Source organism: Anser brachyrhynchus, assembly GCF_964034855.1.
Source record: "Anser brachyrhynchus genome assembly, chromosome: 1".
Classification (NCBI taxonomy): domain Eukaryota; kingdom Metazoa; phylum Chordata; class Aves; order Anseriformes; family Anatidae; genus Anser; species Anser brachyrhynchus.
The window spans coordinates 206252598-206271466 of NC_137694.1; the positions used below are offsets into that span (position 1 = coordinate 206252598).

The following is an 18869-nucleotide window of genomic DNA, read 5'->3' on the forward strand; positions in this document are numbered from 1 at the left end:
AAGTATATATACATATATATATGAGTAAGAAAAAATGCATATAATAGAATTAGAACAACCCCAAATGAGAATAACACCCAACAATGCTAGGTACTGCATGATAACCTGGTAGGAAATGTATTTGAATAGAAAGTCACTCAGATAATGCGATTGAATTCTGATTTATCTCACGATGCACCGCAGGTCCATAGCAAATTCAATGATAGAAACAAGTCTCCTGCCTCCACCACTGGCCCACACAGTCTCTTTGTATTTACGCACATATCCAGAGAAATCATAGAGGAGGAAACTACTCACATTTCACTTGAGATGAACTGAAACTTGTTTTGTGTCTGTTCTTGCCAGAAATGGTGAATTTAAGTCAGTCTACTCAATAGCAGTAATAAAACCAGTCTCATTTTGAGAATAGGACCAATATGTCACAAAGTGACACTTAGGGAAACCAGAGGTGTTTTACGCTAATGGAGGGATATAAAGCCAGTATTAAAGACAAGGAAAAAAAACATAACCACAAAATCAAAACCCTGGGGAATATTGTAATGACTTTTACTTCTTGAGATAGTTTTGCTTGAAGCATCCTGAACCTTAGGATGCAGAGTATTTGTTTTGGCCATGGCCATAGGGAGGGGAAGTAAGCAATGGCTGTCTTTACGTTGGCAGGCTGCCTTGCCAAGTCATGGCTGCTGAGCTGCACAATCATATATACTCGTGCTGACATGCAAAAATACTGCGGCTAAACAAAACCTTCAGCAAAACACAGTGCCATTTCTCTTCATTCAGCATCTCTCCTACAGGGCATTGCAAAATGCTTTGCACTGAGATATATATAAGAGGAAAAGGACTCAAAAGATAAGTTAAGTGGAATGACTCAGGTCATGAAACTGCAGAATACGTCATCATGCTCCCTAAATGTTGATAAACAGCTGATGATATAAAGTGAAAGGGAAAACAAACATTCCCTAGATACTTATCAGGAGGTTGGGGCCCCATGGAGCTGCCAGACAATTTCTTTTGGGACAACTTTCACGAGTTAGATACTGGATAAGAATCTGTCACTGCTTAATGGAGAGGTGGCATAAACCTGTGCTTTCACATGAGGACTCCAAGAACTATTAACACCAGCCACTGACCAAGGTTATTACAAAGTTATGGACCGTGTGGGGTTTTCAGCTTCCATGAGCTTGTGGTTGTACAAGTGTAGATGTGTAAGGGCAGCTGTAAGTGCACTAAATAAACATCACTGGAAACTGCATCAGGATAACAGGACCAAATACCTCATGTAGCAGGCAGTGCCGAGGAAGTCTCCAAGTGTCCATATTGCTCGGGCGCGTCTCTCTCCCTTGGGTTTCTACAAGGACCAGGAACCCTCCACAGCTGTCAGCTAACGCTGATATTTCTTTACTTGAGAAACAGTGCCCTTGTCAGGAGGCACTGACACTAAGGTCCAGATGACACTATCAGAAGGGGAGTCTGGATGAGGCAATAAATTCAGTCTCATAAGGACCGTCACTGACTCTGCAACACTTCACACTAGAACTGTCTACACTTTATGCATTTGAAAGGTGTCTAGGCAGCCTAGATGTGTCTTTCTCTCCTTTGTTGGGTTGTGCGTACCACCAAGCTGACTGACTCAGGTGTAGGTGTACAGATGGGCTTGGAGGAATGTTAGATGAAAAGCTTATCTGAAAATATTTTCAGTGTTGGTGAACATTTGCTTGAAACATCCTCAATCATCTTTATGTAGTAGTTAAATTGCAGGTAATAAAAAGACCTTTTCGGAGAGAAGGAATTAGCAGGGATCATGCAGGGAAGCAGTGTGAGGCCTTTAAAAGGGACGGAGAGACAATAGCACAGAATGGCACCTCTGCAACCCCACTTCTCATTAGCAGGGGTTCAAATTCCAATTCTGGTTGCATTAAGAAGCCTTGGAAAAACCTTGATATTTGTTAATACCAACAGCACATAGCTCTGTGTACTATTCCTTATACATTTAGCCCATTCTTTACAACCTATTGTGTTAACACCGGGTCAGCTTCGCATTTCACTAGCTTGCACCGAAAGCTGAAGTTAAGCAAGTTCATCTTCTTGATAGATGTTTCTGCAGTACTTAGTAAAACAGGGTTCACAAGAGGTGCCCCCTATGAGCCACGGTCAAATCTAATACTGCACTTTTCAAAGCTACTGGCAAAAACACAGTTTCTACTGCTAAGACAAATATCTGCAATCAGAGATGCCATTTCACAGTTTGGAAACATCATGCTGCCTGTTTTCCTGGATTTGGTTAACTAAGAACCTTTTTCCATATCTTTCTTACCAGCAACCTGGTCATAATTGACAATCCAAGCCTTTACCACCTTATGGCTGGGATACAACAAAACACTGTTACGCTGGGCATGAAGTCTCTTGTTTTTCCAAGAAAAGTAAGCTGCATCCCTCTGCTCAGCATTGATCAAGGATGTCAGACCAGTCCACCCTTCCCTGTGATGGTTCTCCATAGACCAAGAGCATCAGCACAAGGAGCTTTTGGTCTTTGTACAGGGGTCACCACAAACTGCAAGTGAAAAGCAATATCTGACAAGTCTAATTCTCAAAAGTAACCAAACTGTTCACTGTGAGCACAAAGATATGTGTGTGCCAGGCATATTACCTAGGTGGGAACAAAAGCAAGGAAGCCAACTATGAAACACAGAGTTACTGAGTTAAGAAACAGCATTAAGAAGTATAAATGTAACTGCAGAAGATTGGCTGTTTCAAGCAACACCATACTCAGCATCCTGCATACTGAAAGCTCCTGTTACAGGTTTGCTGCTGACCCAGCAAAGACACTTTTGGGTATCCTGGGAGCACCTACTGTCAAAAAAACAGTACAAGATATCTCAAAAAAAAAAAGATACTGATTACGTAAGTGGAGGCATATGTTTTTCATGAATCTTCCTACTCCTTAGGAAGAGACAAAGCTGTCTGTTTTGTAACCTCTGTTTTCCTACAAACTACCACGACACCACAAAATGTGTGAGAAGACACCAGTCTGACGTAAGGAATGACCTGAAATCACTCAGCAGATCCTTTCTTGTTGTAATTAGCAAATTCGAAAATACACAGATTGAACTTATTTTAGCTCATCAAAACAATAATAATTAATGTTTCCATAGAGTTTCAAAAGCCTTTTTCTGAGAAAGTGGCCTTCAGATCCACTATGTCAGTTATTTCTGATTTAACCTTTTTCAGCTTGTACAGCCGTTGTCTCTTCTCAGAAAGCTTTTAAGGCAGATACCTTGACTACCTGAAAGTGCTGAGCTACAAAAATAAAATACAGGGACAGGCACAGCATTTCAGAAATTCAGGGATTCTCCCCCATACTTGTGCAAGGAAATGGAATACCTGGAAAACCTTCATAATTTTGGTCTGTCCTTTCAGCAAAGACATGTTACATAGCTGTAACAGTGGACTGAACAACACTAATGGGATTATAACTATATAGTAGGAAGGCTGACCTCCTGACAGAAAAGCAGAAGGATATAGATCAGCCAAGCAGCCTGGAGTGCTGAAATCATGAACACAGAAGCATTAGTGGGTTCAACCATTTTTCATCATCATGGCTGTTTAGGGCTTGCAGGCTGATGAAAGAATGAGATTCAGCTAACCTGATACTCTTCAAATATCCCATTTTTAAAAGTATATTAAACATTTGGTTTCAAAACTCATCTGCAAAACTAGTTTTCTGGGTTTGGGGAATCAGCACCTCACACAGAGGTGAGGTTGCAGATTTCTAGCCACAGATTACATCTCCCTTTATGCTAGCACATGGAGGTTCTGCTCCATCAAACTTTCAATTTCCCTACAAGATGACAGAAGCTGGATAAACATGAGCAAACAGTGGGATAATATTGATCAACAAAAGGAGAATGTCATAAAAGTAATGATTGCTATGGCAGCAACCGCCTCCCTTGTGGGACAAAGGCCAGTTTTAAATATGAAATGAGACAGTCTTGCAGCTCCCTCTGAAGAACAGCAACACCAGGAAAGTTCCTCATTGAAAATGTCATGAAAAGCTGAGGAAACAGAGGTTGAGGTAGATCACAAAAAAGTGTGAGAGAAGACATACAGAGAGGAGACAAGCCACGGCAAGCCCTAAAATTAAGACAAATAGAGTGGCTTTGATATGGTGGAAATGTGAAAGTTGATGAAGGCTTGCAACAGCAAGGAAGATTTGGTTAGAGAAATAAACCTAGAAAGGGATTTCCATACAAGGCTTTTAGGATGGGTAAATGGGCTGAGATTTCATAGGAGAAAGATAATTGTTACTAAAACCTCTTTTCAGCAAGGGGGAGAATGGCTAAGAGTGAAATTCACCTCTTCTCAGAACACAGAGATCTAGCCTAAAGCTTTGTTCATGATCCACCTAAAAGTTATAATGGAAAATAGGTCTGTTTTGTCTCTGTCCTCTAAACCAGGGGCAGTGGTTGCCATAACCTGTAACAGACTGAAGTGGTGCAGGTGACAGTTAAACACAGTCAAATGCATAAAACATCCAAGCTGAAAATACATAAAGTCCTGTGGTTCTAGTCATGTCATTTGTAACTGTATTACACACATAAAATATGAAGAAAAATGAGATTTTAGAGTTGACAATTTCCCTTTCATTTCTCAGTTTGTTGCCTTTGGGATTGTGTTTATTATTTGTGAAAACCTGCAAGCACCTGTCCCAGTTTATAAAAATCTAAACAGAGCAGGAAGGATATTTTCTCTTATATGTATATATTTGCCTTACTGAGCAGAAATATATGCACCTATCCAAGAAATCACTCTCAGGATGATCTTCATATGATCCAGAAATCTTGGGGTGATATCCTTCTTTATTCTTGGGAACTATTGAAGAAGCATTTTAATAAAGAAGTATTGGTAGATTGCAGAAATATATAATGGGCTCTTAAACCTCTCCATAGAGACCTGTGTCCTTTGCACATGGAGGGCAATGAATTCTCTTGCTTAGTTGCTCAGATTGGTGAATGATCAGAGTTAATAAACCTGTAAGTGAGACAAATTGTTCTGAAATATTTTTAGAGTGGAACTTAACTAGTGTAGAGTCATCTCTGAATATCAATTTTACAGAACCCTTACAGTTTTACAGGGCAAAGAACTATATTTTTAAGAGTTGATGTATTTGTTTTTGCAGGTGGTAAAAATATAACTTCTCAGAATCTTATTAGAAACAATGAATTATATCACATATACTTTGGAGGAGCTTCTAGCTTGTAGTAGAAACCTGTTGGGACATTCTGAAATTTTTAAGTAGGTAATTTTTTTCAGAAGATTACTCTCGTATGACAACAGCCCTTGTTAAAATATAATGTGTTTTGGAAAAGAAGGTGTAATATGTTAAAATTGCAAGTGCTTTTTGCTAGGTGATATTTTCATGTATCTTTGACAACTAGATCTACCATTCTTGACCTTGATACACAGAAGTGGAATTTACTCAGTACTCTGATCTCAAAGCTTATCACAGTGGAGACCCATTGCATAATTAAAAGTGGTTAATGCTATATGCTGGTTAATATTCAGGCACATTTTCACTGGGGAAAATTATTGTTTCTGGTCCCTAGCAGCTGTTCTGGCCTGCACCCAACCCTTTGCAGATGTAATAACAAATCCTAGATCAGAAAACTGCCTAGAGGTTGTTTGATAGGCATATTATATAAATATGGACCAAAAAAAAATGAAAACAAACAAACATGCCGTGGTGGATGTGACTCTCACCACTGCTCATCTGGTTGAGTGTGCTTAATGCCAAGATCCCAGTTCTACTCTCCCTCCCACCAGTGTCAATAGGAAAAAATTATTAAATTGTTCCCTGTCAGAAAGGAGCTAACAGACCAGTGACTCCTCTAAACTCTCATGCAAGTCACAATGTGTTGGTGATGTTAAAATAAAAGTGAGGCAACAAAGGTAAAGGCTTTGAATGTGAGCATGTCTAACTACCTAAGCACAAGCTGATGGCAAAAGCAGAACCATGTCTGACTCTGAGACTCACCACAGGGGACAGAAATTGTCTATTTAGGGAATGGCATGACATACTCTATTGTGCTTACATGGCAAGGTTTTAATAGTGGGGGCTGCAGGGGTGGCCTCTGTGAGCAGGGTCAGATCAGAGCCAGCTCCAGACAGCTCTAAAAGGGACCCGCTGCTGGCCAGAGCCAAGCCACGAGCGACGCTGGTTGGGCCTCTGGGAGTGCAGATTGAAGAAAGGGAGAATCTGCTGTGCTACAGCAGCTGGAAGAGATGGGCGAGCACTGAGAGAGAAGCAGCCCTGCAGCCCCCAAGGTCGGTGCAGAAGGAGGGCAGGAGGTGCTCCAGGCACGCAGCACAAGTTCCCCTGCGGCCCGTGGAGAGGCCCCTGGTGGAGCAGGCTGTCCCCCTGCAGCCCATGGGTCCCACACGGAGCAGATCTCCACGCTGCAGCCCGTGGAGGAGCCCCCGGTGGAGCAGGTGGATGTGGCCTGGAGGAGGCTGCGGCCCGTGGAGAGCCCCCGCAGGAGCAGGCCCCGGGCCGGAGCTGCAGCCCGTGGAGAGGAGCCCACGCAGGAGCAGGGGGTCTGGGGGGAGCTGCCGCCCGTGGGGGACCCGTGCTGGAGCAGTTTGCTCCTGGGGGATGGACCCCGTGGTACGGAGCCGTGTGGGAGCAGTTCCTGAAGAGCTGCAGCCTGTGGGCAGCCCCCCAGGCTCAGTTCGGGAAGGACGGCATCCCGTGGGAGGGACCCCACGGGGAGCAGGGGCAGAGAGGGACCGTGAAGGAGCGGCGGAGACGAAGCGTCAGGGACTGACCGCAGCCCCCATTCCCCATTCCCCTGTGCCGCTCGGGGGGAGGAGGTGGATGATGGGTGGAGGAGGGAAGGTGTTTCTAGTTTGCTTTTAGTTCTCACTGCTCTAGTGTGCCAGTGATAGGCAGTAAATTACATTAATCTCCCATTTGCTGAGTCTGTTTTGCCCATGATGGTAATTGTTAAGTGTCCTTATCTCAGCCTATGAGCTTTTTTCATCATATTTTCTCCCCCTGTTCTGTCAAGGAGGGGGTGTGAGAGAGCGTCATGTTGGTGCTGAGCTGTCCATTGTCGTTAAACCATTAAATGTTCAGGTGGCCTTACTCTCAGCATCATGCCTTCATCTGAAAACTTTCCTTCCACAGGAATCTGGGATAAAGAGGCCAGAATGCCATACTCAGGAGCATTTCTGTCCACAGGATGACACTGTTCTGCATGCATACAACTTCTGGGTTTGAAATGGAAACATTGGCCTGACCACATTAAAACACACTCAGAAGCAACTCTAAAATGACATTTAACAGATGCGTTGACACTCAAGTTATTGACAAGCTACAGAACAAATACCAAATTTATAAATAGAGACTCAGTATGGATACCCAGTATGGGTAAGACATTTAGCTGCAGCTAGTCATAAATAAGGTTTTAATAACACAGTGACTTTGCAGTTATCCATTTCTAAACATTAGCCAAACTATTTGAAAAGGCAAGTGTATAAAATAATGTCTGCAAGAAAGCATACCTTCTTATTAATGCACAGAAAACAAAATTTCCAAATTATTGTATATAATAACCCTGTGAAGCCAAGCTCCATCATTGTTTTTAAACAATTACCTAGTTACGGGTGTTACACATTCTGTGGATCAGAAGATACACAACTGCAGGAAGACATGAACCAAAATGTCACCTATACCGTACCCCTTAAAAAGACAACTGCCTTCTTGACAGAGAGCTCATTGCCAAACAGAATTACATGGGAATTGGCTCTGGTACAAAATCAACCCACAGACACAAACTGCATTTGATCAGATAAACGTATACTGTAGGAGCTAAATCTAGTGAAAAAACAGACACATAAAACTGAATGTTTTGAACCTTTCTAATGAAACATTATGGTTGATCATACCTAATGACTCTTGCATATTAAGTATCACTTAAACAGAATCAGATTTGGCTCTTGGGAGTAAACCAAGCCATACAAATTAAGCTGTACCCAGTTACAAAGAAAGAAGACAAACAAAAATCCAGAGAAGATACTGATTTTTTTATATATATATGCACATATTAGAAGGGTCTTGTAGCTCCAAGTGCTTTAGACAAGCTGCTAGTCTGAAACAGATTAATGATTTGATAATTGCACCAGGCAGAAGATTTTTAAGTAAGGGTTTTACTACTGGAACTTTTAACGAGCCGACACTTAAAGGACAGAGAAGTAATTACGATGTTTATAATAGCTGGGTACAAGGATAGCAGGCATTCCTGAAGCAGGCAGGAATAGGAGGATTCGTTTTGCATGCTGCAATTGGCTGTCTTTGCAAAACGAGCCTCTAAACATAAGAAATGCACGGAGCAAGAATTAAATGAAGAGCTGGAATCTTCGGGGACCATCTCAAAGCAATGATATCACACTGCGCTGAATGTAGATTGTGCATGTGAGATCAGTGTGTGATGACCAAACTTGCACAGTAATTGCAAATGATTCTAGTTCAATATGCTGAAAGTATCTGCACCATATGCCCTGTAAGTAAGCAGTCTTTCCATACCACAGTACAGGGACAAGCAGACCTTCAGCTACCAGATTTATATGTAAGAGTGGCAGCCAACCGTTCTTTTCCTTCACCACCATTTTCCTCCTAAATAAAGGTCAAAACACTGCTGACCAGAAATAAGTAGCACTGGACACCAAACTAATGAAAACAGAGGTTAAAACAAGGGTAAATTTATGTCTTATAATGAGCCTCTGGAGCTGAGCACAAGCCTGTAGCTTCAAGCGGTATTACTATTATCATAGCTAAAGAGCAATTCAATTTTTGTTTTACCAGATGGATACCTCCATCTAGGTACTTTTATGTTCTCCATTATTGCATTTTCTGAGCCTCTCACAGCTTTAATTGTGTCTACCTACACAACATTTAAGTGAGAGGCATCCTTTACCTAGTGACTGCTCAGTGCAATGCGGAGTGTCCTGGGAAGGAAGAAGACTTCTTCCCAGGCAAGTGACCATTTGCTAAGCAGAGGAGCTGGGCTTATCCCTGCAAACCTAGTCTCAGGCACCAGCAACCTGTTGATCCCAGCTGCATAGCCGCAAAGCTTTGACAGCAGAGAGGGCACATGCCTTTCCCCAGCGTTATCTGCAACTGGGTAGGCCGAAAGCACTCTTGTGAGCAGTGGAAGGCCTCAGTTTAATCCACATCCAGATGAATCCCTACCTCACATTTCCTATGGGTGAAATCGGTCCTCTCCCCAAAGGGGACAACTTAAAGAGCCCAAATTTCAAGAAAACCCTTTCAAAGCTGTGAATGCTGGTCTTATAACGCTTGGTCCAATGAAGTAATGAAGCTCTTTGGCAGCAGCCAAATTGCAAACAAACCCCGTCTTCATGATTTTCAGCAGCAGATTGGGCACATCCCCAGTCAGCATGCTAGCTGTGGCGAATACTGTGCTGAATGTTTATAAAATAAGGTAATGCTGAGTTTCCCAGCACTGAACAGTTTCTGTGCTTCCAGTCCAAACAAATTAAGATTAGACTTTCAAAATAGTTAAAGCACCCATTATACATGCTTGCCCTTTTCTTACTCTTCCCTGAGCATCTGCTCCTGGCCCCTGCTACATGGGCAATGTAATTGTTCACTTGGCTTAAGCCAATGTTGTTTTTTTTATTACTGCGGCTTGAAATGAGTCAGTTTAAAAGTGGCTGAGATCCTCAGAGCTCTGGAGGCACATAACCTTCATAGTGCCAGCTCTCCACAGCCATCTTCTCAAGGTAGCTACCTGGCATTTGGATGTTTCCTAAAGGAGCTTGTCTGGAGCGTACCAGTCAGCTCAATGCCTAAGCACTGTCAGCATCCACAGACTGTGTGTTCCTGGCATACTTTCACAACCCGCTCAATTAGGTGATCTCAGAACACACTTTGCCGTGTGCCACCAACCCTTGTGCTGAATGTGGCATATGTTGGTACTAGCATTCCCTTAAACACAGGTTGAGAGGAATGAAAATAAAGCTCCTATGATAGTGCCTAATGTACTAGGCAGTTAGAGTAGGTATATTACTCTTTTCTGTTGAATTCTGCCACTTATATGTTTGGATACATAGGGTGGTGAAGAGCTGAGAGAAAAACAGGAAGGGCTTTGCATCTATGACTCTTCAACACCGGTCTTTGGGTACTTGCAAAGTATGGAGGATTCCATCAGTGTGTATACCAAAGAAAAGGTAACATGCTATGATTAAACACTCAGAGTAAACCAAAGAGAGTGCTTCCCAGGTAATCTCTTTAACCTCTAGGCTATAAAGGCATGTGTCAGTGTTCTGTCCCACTAAATATTGGATTATACTACATACAGTGGAAACACCACAAGAAAAAGCAAAATAAGATCTGTTGGTATAAAGTTTAGTACACTGTTGTGGGTGACAAAAGAATCATTATCAGCTTCTCTCTGGCCAAGAAGGAAAGATGGATTTCCCACATCTTTGGAGAAGACCCCAAGTAAATAGATTCTTCATAAGGAAAGATGTGTTGGCAGTGCTTTTACACCCATTGCAAGAGACGTCTAGTTATGTCCTTACATACAGCAACGAGAGCATGATTCTGAATCTCAACTGGAATAAAGTACCAAAGTTTTAAAGAGGAAGATGTTAAGGGAGTGACATCTTGTCCCTTTCTGGAATTTATTATTGTTAGCTTGTAAGTTTGTTCTGGCTTTTGTGAAGCTCCGTTTCTTTTCATGCAGTGCACTCAAAGACACGGTCTTTAATTGATATCTGGACATGGATGGCAAGATGCCTCAGACACTGCAACTCCTAGTCCCCTTTTGTGACTCAGTTCTTCAGTCCCCCTCTCATTACCTCACATACACTCCTTCAGAGAGAACCCAGAAGAGCAAGGAATTAAAATCTACAGTTCCCAAATCCAGGGTTAGCATTTTCACCAATAAACAAATCTTGCAGAGTGGTTTCCAGGAATTTTTTTGTATACACATGGAGATATAGAGATATATATAGTGTCTGTGCTGTCAAGACTATTTACCTTCCACAGCGCTGCAAGGCTTTTTGTTTTGGAAACTAAAATATTTCATACTTCTAACTACAGTTCCTTTGGGAAGAGTCAAATCCAACTAAACATTTTCTTTCCTCAAAGACTATTTTTTTTCATTAAGACCCAGCATTTGTTGCTGCATGGACATATTACCTGAAATGACAACAGTGGTAGGAAAGAACGAGTCACAAAGGTCATTTTAAAAAAGTAAGAGAAAGAAAGGCAGAGAAGCTGGCAGCTCCTGTTATTATATGTGATAAGTTAAACACATGTTTAAGTGCTTTTTGGAACAGGGATGAATAAACTGTTCTCCGTGTCTACTGTGGTCTGAACAGAAAATAATTGGTTCTAACTGCAGTTAGGGAAACTCCCGGTTGTCATCAGGAAAGACTTTCTAGCAGTGAGGGAATAAATTACCTAGAAAAGTTGTGGGCTTTCCAGCATGGGAGGTTTTAAAGAACAGATTAGACAAACATATGTCAGGAACAGTTCAAATACAGTTGATCTGTCCTAAGGCAAGGGAATGGACAGCATGATTTTTTTAGGTCTTCTCCCGAGCCGTATTCTGGAGTTCCTACACCACAGCGAGCATGTTGGACTTGTTCACGTGTTACCTGATATGTCACATTTCCTGCTTGCTGTATGAATACATGAAACAAGCAAAAGCCTTCAAAAGTAGAGCCCAGTAAACAATTTATTGAATAGTGAACTTGCCCCAAAACAGTTTCATTGATTCTGAAACTATCCACTAATTATAGTTGATTTTGTCAAATTGGATTTACTGGAGGGAAAACAACAGGGATAGATTCACACAATAACATTCGTATATGTATTTCTTTCTTCCTTATTCCCTAGCATCCACCCACTGAAATTATTTTGGTCTATGGTATTTACAGCTCTGCCAGATACACTATCACATATATTTAGTTTTTGTGCTGGATGAAATGCAAAAATAATGTGACAGTAGGAAATAATTGCATCTGGAAACACTGATACCATCTATCATTCTAATAAATAGCAAAGCTGTTAATGGAGTATAAATCAAAGACGTTGTTTAAATACCTAGGCCATGCCAAAGTATTTAGTGATTTCATGAGGGACAGGAGCTCCTTCAGGGTCAACACCTGAACAGCACAGAGTTTAACAAAAGCATGCAAGCATGAAGAAAGTGGTGAGAGGAAAAAAATCAGTAGTAATTAACACTAAACCCCAGCACGTTTTGTTAATGCCATTGCAGCCATGGAGTGCTATGTGGGATCATTTATGCTAATAATTTGGACGCAACTGGTTCTGCTAATACATTCCTCTGACTTTTCACATGCTTTTGCAAAATCACAGTCCCTGAGTTTGGAAGTTGTCTCTCTTCTGAGGCACTCCCTGAGAATGACAGGAGGTTATAGGATGGGTTGTGACCCTTTCATCTCTCTTCTTTGATGAAGACCAGTCCCAGTAAGCTGTAAGGTCTAGCAGCAGTTTATTACAAACCACTATGGTAACCACCGGTGGCAGAAGAGAAGGTTTAGAGGCTAGTCATTTCTGTGAAACCAAGGGAAATTTGCATAGTAGTGCAACAATGAATCTAAAAAGTTTTCTGTTATCTAAAAGTCAACACTTTAGGAAAAGTAAATATTATCAATACAAAGGAGGGATCACAGGATACCTGAACTTGACAGTGAAAACTGGTTTCCTTTTTTAACCAACAATTAATATCAGAACATAAATACAGAAAAGGAAGCAATTTGTGTAGAAAATTAACAGGTGGGCAACCAAGGAAGGTTTTAGTTGGAAGTTTCATGAAAAGGGGATGGACTCTGGACTGAATGAACATCATTGGACTTTTAGTGTAGAGGAAGGAATACAGCATGTAAGAAGGTAGTTTTTTTTCTTTCCACATTTGGGGCATGTAATTGAGGACAGAGGAAAGAAAAGGACAAAACCATCAGTTCCCATAAGGAACAGACAACGAATAAGAACTTATGTTGTATATTAGATTATCCAGTTACATTTTCATGAGGAAATTCTCCCAGAAAGCAACGTGCTGTATGGGATTTGTACAGCAGCTGGTACATTCAGCATGTGCTAATTAGGTCTGATTCGAAACTGCTGATTGTACTGTGCTGTCAAAAGGAAGAAAAAAAAAGAAAAAAGAAAAGAAAGAAAAAAAAAAAAGCCTACACTTCTAGTCTGCTTTGACTGCACTTAAACCCTTAAAAGCATATATGGGTATGTTTTTCAAAGGGACTGAACACTTCATGCTCCCATTACACAGTTTATGGGTAGACTGCAAATTTGAAAATGAGGGTACCCTGGGTAGTCTGACTGTCAGCACTCTAGCTTGAAGAGGTTATTCCAGTTTCTAAACAATACTTTTATATTGTTTTGCTTTAAATTAGAATATCATTTTAATAAGTTTAGCAAAGTTTGGAATTAGTCCTATATATTCTATTAATATCAGCACAGAATTTGGCGTTTAAATTCCCTTGGACAAGAGCAGGAGCTCAGCCTCTGGAGATCAATGAGGTTAAGGGAGATGGGGCTGAGGGTCAAATACTTTGACGAGGCTGAAATGGAAAGTATGTGATCCACTGTCTTTCTCAGATACTTCAAGAGATAACACTTGCACCTTTTTAAACCGTACATCTTTGAGGAAAAAAAAAAAGAAAAAAAAAAAAAGACAGGGATCAGCTACTTGTGTCTTCAGGCTGGGACTCAAATGTTAAATCATTCATAGAATATACCCTACATTAATGTTAAGACTCATTTGTTCTGATTTCACTCAAGATTTGAATGCTTGCTCTCATTAATTCTGAAAGGTTCTTTTGTTAATTAATTTTTACAATTAATTTATTCATTTCTTCAGAGAGTTTTGTTCTAGCAGCCTGCAACTCTGATTTATCTTTTTGAAGAATCACATATAAAATGCCGTGTAGAATTACACTTTGTTTCTGGGCTTTACGTTTTTTAATAAGAGGAAAGCTCTATGAAAGAAATAATGATGCTTATGGAATGTGCTCTGGGACAATTTTTATAGTTCTGTCTCTATAGTTCTATCTCTATAGTTCTATCTATACCAAAAATGGATTTTTTTTATAAATCTTTACTTCTGTTCTGGAAATTTTGCAGCCTGTACCCACTCTATTTCTTTCTTGCTATTTAAGAACAGAACAATTCATTGCTCGGTTTTCTGATTTTTGGTTTGTTCATTTTATTTGGGGCTGGGAGGGTTTATTTTTTTGTTCGTTTTTTTGAAGTACAGACATGATGGTCAGACAATTAGTTCAGACTGCTAATTCAGTTGATAATCTGGAGGTAGGCAGAGGCAGATTAGAACCAGTGGTGATGAAGAACGGCATTGGATCCTCCCACTGGCCACAAAGAAAAAGCAAAGGTGTATAACCTTCTTCTATATATCTATTTCTCATAAAGAGATGATTTTTGGTCGATATATATGTGCACTTAGACTATGGAAAGGTACAACCCAATGTCAGTCCCACACACGTGGAAAGTCGTATTATAATTTTTACACTGGATACAATCACTGGTGAATTAATAATCTCAGCAGTAAACAGGCAATATTTATGCTCTTCTGGGGCCAATCACAGACACCAAGTATCAGATAAAATACACCACGGATGAGAAAAATAAAGTTTTTTTACTTCCCCTTTGACAGATGGCAATTGGAAGGATGAAAAAATTAGTGACATATTCAAGGTGAAAGAGATAATGCTATACATCTTCCATATTCCAATCTAATTCCTTAATGAAGGCCACTAATTCAATCTTATAAATCATTTTGTGGCAATTTTCAGGCTTGAAACATCTCACTCATTATATATATTTTAATTCGCAATCAGTCCAATTACCTCTAGGGTTTTCTGCAGATTTTCTTGTCCTGTAGCAGGAGATGTTGTCTTCTCCCATTTCTCTGCAACTTGGTTTGCTTCTTCTAATTTTTGCTCATAGCTTTTCTGGGAATTTAGCAGTGTCACTTCATAAAACTCTTGGATATCTGTTTGTAAAGAGGAATGAGTAAAAGGTATTATTTGATATGCTGGCGTTCGAGGCCCTGGTGTTTATCCTTGGTTGATATATATTTACACATTTTCAGAAGATGGATCATAATGATAAACACATACAACATTTCTACCAGAAAGCATCAATATGCAAATTTGTTTTGTAAAATGTCAGTGAGATTCTTGAGGTATATTCTCATTTTTAAAGAGGTTCTTACAAATCATTTCAAAGAAATAAATGAATAATATTTATGAGGAGAGTTTTAATGAACATGTTACATGCACATCTAGACAATATAGGTAGAACAGACCCTTACAGAAGTGTAACTAAGTCACAGACCATTTTGATGAGCAAACTAGAAATTCACAGATGTAAAATGCCCTAAAAGGAGTTTGTTGTCAGACACCTGCCCCAGGCATCTGGGCCACCCTCAGCCCCAACTGCAGGTGCATTTGGGAACTTTATTTAAGTGGGACGCAGAACTTGAAGGAACACTTTGTGTGCTAATCACTTCACTTCAGAAATGGCTAATTAATGTTGGTTTTAAACCAGGAGCAAGTAACACACCAGCTCTTTATATCCTGTTTTAGAGAGAAAGGTTACATCTATCTGGATACCCTCTGGGACTTCAATGGAGGGGCTGGTTATAAAAGCTACCATGCTTTCAGTAAGTGTCTCTCTCAAATGAGTGCTACCTAAGGTGTAAAGAATGTGGAAAGGCATAATTCTCAACAAGTAGGTGTCAGACAAAGCAAAGAAGGAGATGGAAAAAACTTTCTAGACTTAGGCAAAGAAATTATAGCGAAAAATCAAGCTTATTATATTTATATAATGCCTTTCCTAAACATTTGTGACAGTGGTTTTTGTTTTAAATTTCATGAAGAAATGTTCTGTTTATATTTTACCGTAAATTGGATTAAATTAGAAGTAGCCCCAAGGTAACCAATTAAAAAAAAAAATTAATGAAAGCTATGATAGATCTGTACCTGATGTTAATCAGGAAAATGAACCTCTCAGGATGTTCCAGCATGTCTAAAAGGAAAGAATATGTTCCCCAGGAAAGCTTCTTAGACCAGAAAAGAAAATTCTCCCAGCATTAACCATAAGGAGTGACTAAATATTGGAAAATATTGGGATCATGCCTGAGCTTCAAAGGCAACCATGGATTTTGTCATGCAGTGTCAGATCCCATGTCTGGGCCAGGAAGACATAATTTGTAAGTATAATAAATAACTGCTATGGAAGTACATCTGCATTTTGTGTTATAAGCTGTCTCCCATGATAGGAGACTGAACTAGATTGTCTGTGACCATCAGAACTGAAAAAGCAGGGGAAAGCACAGAGGGGCACACAGCAGGGGCACCCTGCTTTTCTGCATCTTTCAAGGGTTAGTCAAAGCTAGTCAGCAGTGTCTAGTCTGTGCAGTGTCCCATACCCTTGAAGTCTCTGGCCAGATCACCTGGAGGCACTCTTCCTTCTTTAGTAACAACTCACATTGAACTTTTCTTCTTTCTTGTTTGTTTGTTTGTGTTGCTTTTGTTTACTTTTGTTTTGTTTTCCTCCAACTTCCAGGCTCATTATTTACTCTATTTCTTATGTACAATAGGGTAAATTAATCAGAAAATTTTACTTGAATATTAATAACAATGATCCATAGAAAGTCGGTACTACCTCCTATTTCACAGACAATAAAAGAAAATTGCTGATACAAATATTTGTAAGTATTGATACTTCATATTTGCTAAGAGCATTTGCTTCCACGGTTAAAGTTAGGACCCACTTTTAAAATGAAAAGCTATAGGACAGTTGCAATGAGAATGGGAGTTCCCCCATTCTCACTGGGGGGACTTCTGACCGTTGATTTGAATGTTCACAGTGGAATTGAAAACAGTTCTAATATATGGCTTGATACCGGCTCAATTTATATTGTAGCTGCAAGTTTTAAGACCAATATGTAATTATCTCTAGATAAATACTTTGCAGAAATAAACTAGAAATTGCCCTCTGGCAATGGTATTCAGCTGGCATGGCTGTTGTTATCGGAGTATTAATTGGGTTGATGGTAGTCAGTCAAGGAACAGAACAGTGCTTTCTTTCCAACTTTAAAGACTATCTATCTTACCCTAGCATGTTCATTAAAAATAATGTGCGAACCATATTTGCATGTGTATCCGCGTGTGCAAAGTAAATATAAAAAATTCAGTCTCTTTGTAAAAGTCCTTATCTATTCTGAGGAGGCTGTGGGCTTCTTTCACTGGAATAATGATTATTGGTGTGCAGACAAGAGCATTTCAAGTGTAGTTACACGGTTACAGAAGAAAGCACAGAGGATTCACTTAGTTGGTTGCTTTTTTATTCCATAAGCTAAAATTGCTGTTTCTATGGAACAAGGGCAGTCAGTGACTTGCAGTCAAAGTTAGCATAAAATAGGATCTGTAATTTGCTCTGAGTAAAATCTGTTCTACCAAGCGATCTTCATTATGTCAGACATGCAATCAACTTCTAGGAGGGGAAAGCAGCTGAATACTACTGAGGATGGGAAATGAGGTGTAATAGGGGTGGTGGGATCAAGCAGTTGTAGAATCAAGTTTGGAGCTAAGGTTGTAAAAAGTAGTTGTGAGAGCATAGTAAATGAAATGTAATATGACCAAAAAAAAAACCAACCAACCAACCAAACAAACAAAAACGGTATAACTTGCAGTGGGAACTTACAGAAAGATAATTCAACAAAGAGACTAAAGAATTACACATATGAAATCTCTATTTATTTGCACAGTTTTCCCTCCCTTCCTTGAAAACAAGTTCAGATTTCATTTAGAAATGGCAATATTACTGCTGGTGAACTCAGTAGGCACAATACATCTCCCTTGTTTTGGTACCAGAGGAGCTGTTCGACCCTCTCCACTACTCCAAACATTTTGTCAAGCAATGAATTCATGTTTCTTTAAAGTGTCTGTGAATCTCACTGGATTTTCAGTCCAACTGAATTTGTTCATTTGTTTCTTAAGAGCTGACTTATTTACTTTATTTAATAAACTCTTGTTGTTCACTTAGCCTTGCCCAAATGTTTTGTCAGTTTCGCTGTATAAAGATAAATTGCATAGAAGAAATTATATATATTATAATATGAAGTAATCCTAAAGATTCGGTGATATATTTTATTTTGGATAATTCCATCACTGGGGAAGTAGGAAAACAAATTTTCTCTACATCAGCATGACAGAAAACACATCAGTATCACTTTATAAATGCCCATAGACAAGTATAGAATACATCAATGTGTCTGTGCTCTGTGGGCAAATTCCAAGGACACCCTTCTCTTGTCTTGCAGACCTGCACAATAATAAGCAGTATCAAACCTTTATAACGTAGGCCAGGGAGCAATTTTCTTTACTGCAGTTTAAAAAATACATATTAATCATTTAGGCTCAAATTTGAGTTGTGCATATTCTTAACTCACTTTTTTTTTTTTAATTTAAATGACATTAAATTGGACAAGACTAATAACTAGAGAAGACAGAATGTCCTATTCACATAAAAGAGCAACCTTTCTTTCAGCTAGCAGCTACACAGAAAGAAAAACATGTGATCAGACAAAGCTGAACAGGCTGCCTAAACTGGGCCATTTCTTCATTTTTAGTGATTGCTGCTGCAACCCTAAAAACATTAGTCCAGTGCCATATCTGTTCCAGTGTATATTCACCTCAATGTCCATTTGTTACAGGAAAATGTTACAACTCTTGCAGCAAAGGGGTTAAACAATATGAAAGGCAAAATTTTTGAA

General features: G+C 39.8%; 1 protein-coding gene across 4 annotated transcripts in view; it reads right to left on the reverse strand.

Annotated features, from left to right (window-relative positions):
* DLG2 (discs large MAGUK scaffold protein 2) overlaps window positions 1-18869 on the reverse strand; it is a 1042459-nt gene that overhangs the window by 902065 nt on the left and 121525 nt on the right. For all 4 annotated transcript variants that reach the window (XM_080581564.1, XM_080581542.1, XM_080581576.1 and 1 more), the window contains one exon: window positions 14935-15080. In XM_080581564.1, coding sequence (XP_080437690.1) covers window positions 14935-15080 — 146 coding nt within the window. The remainder of the gene's footprint in view (window positions 1-14934; window positions 15081-18869) is intronic.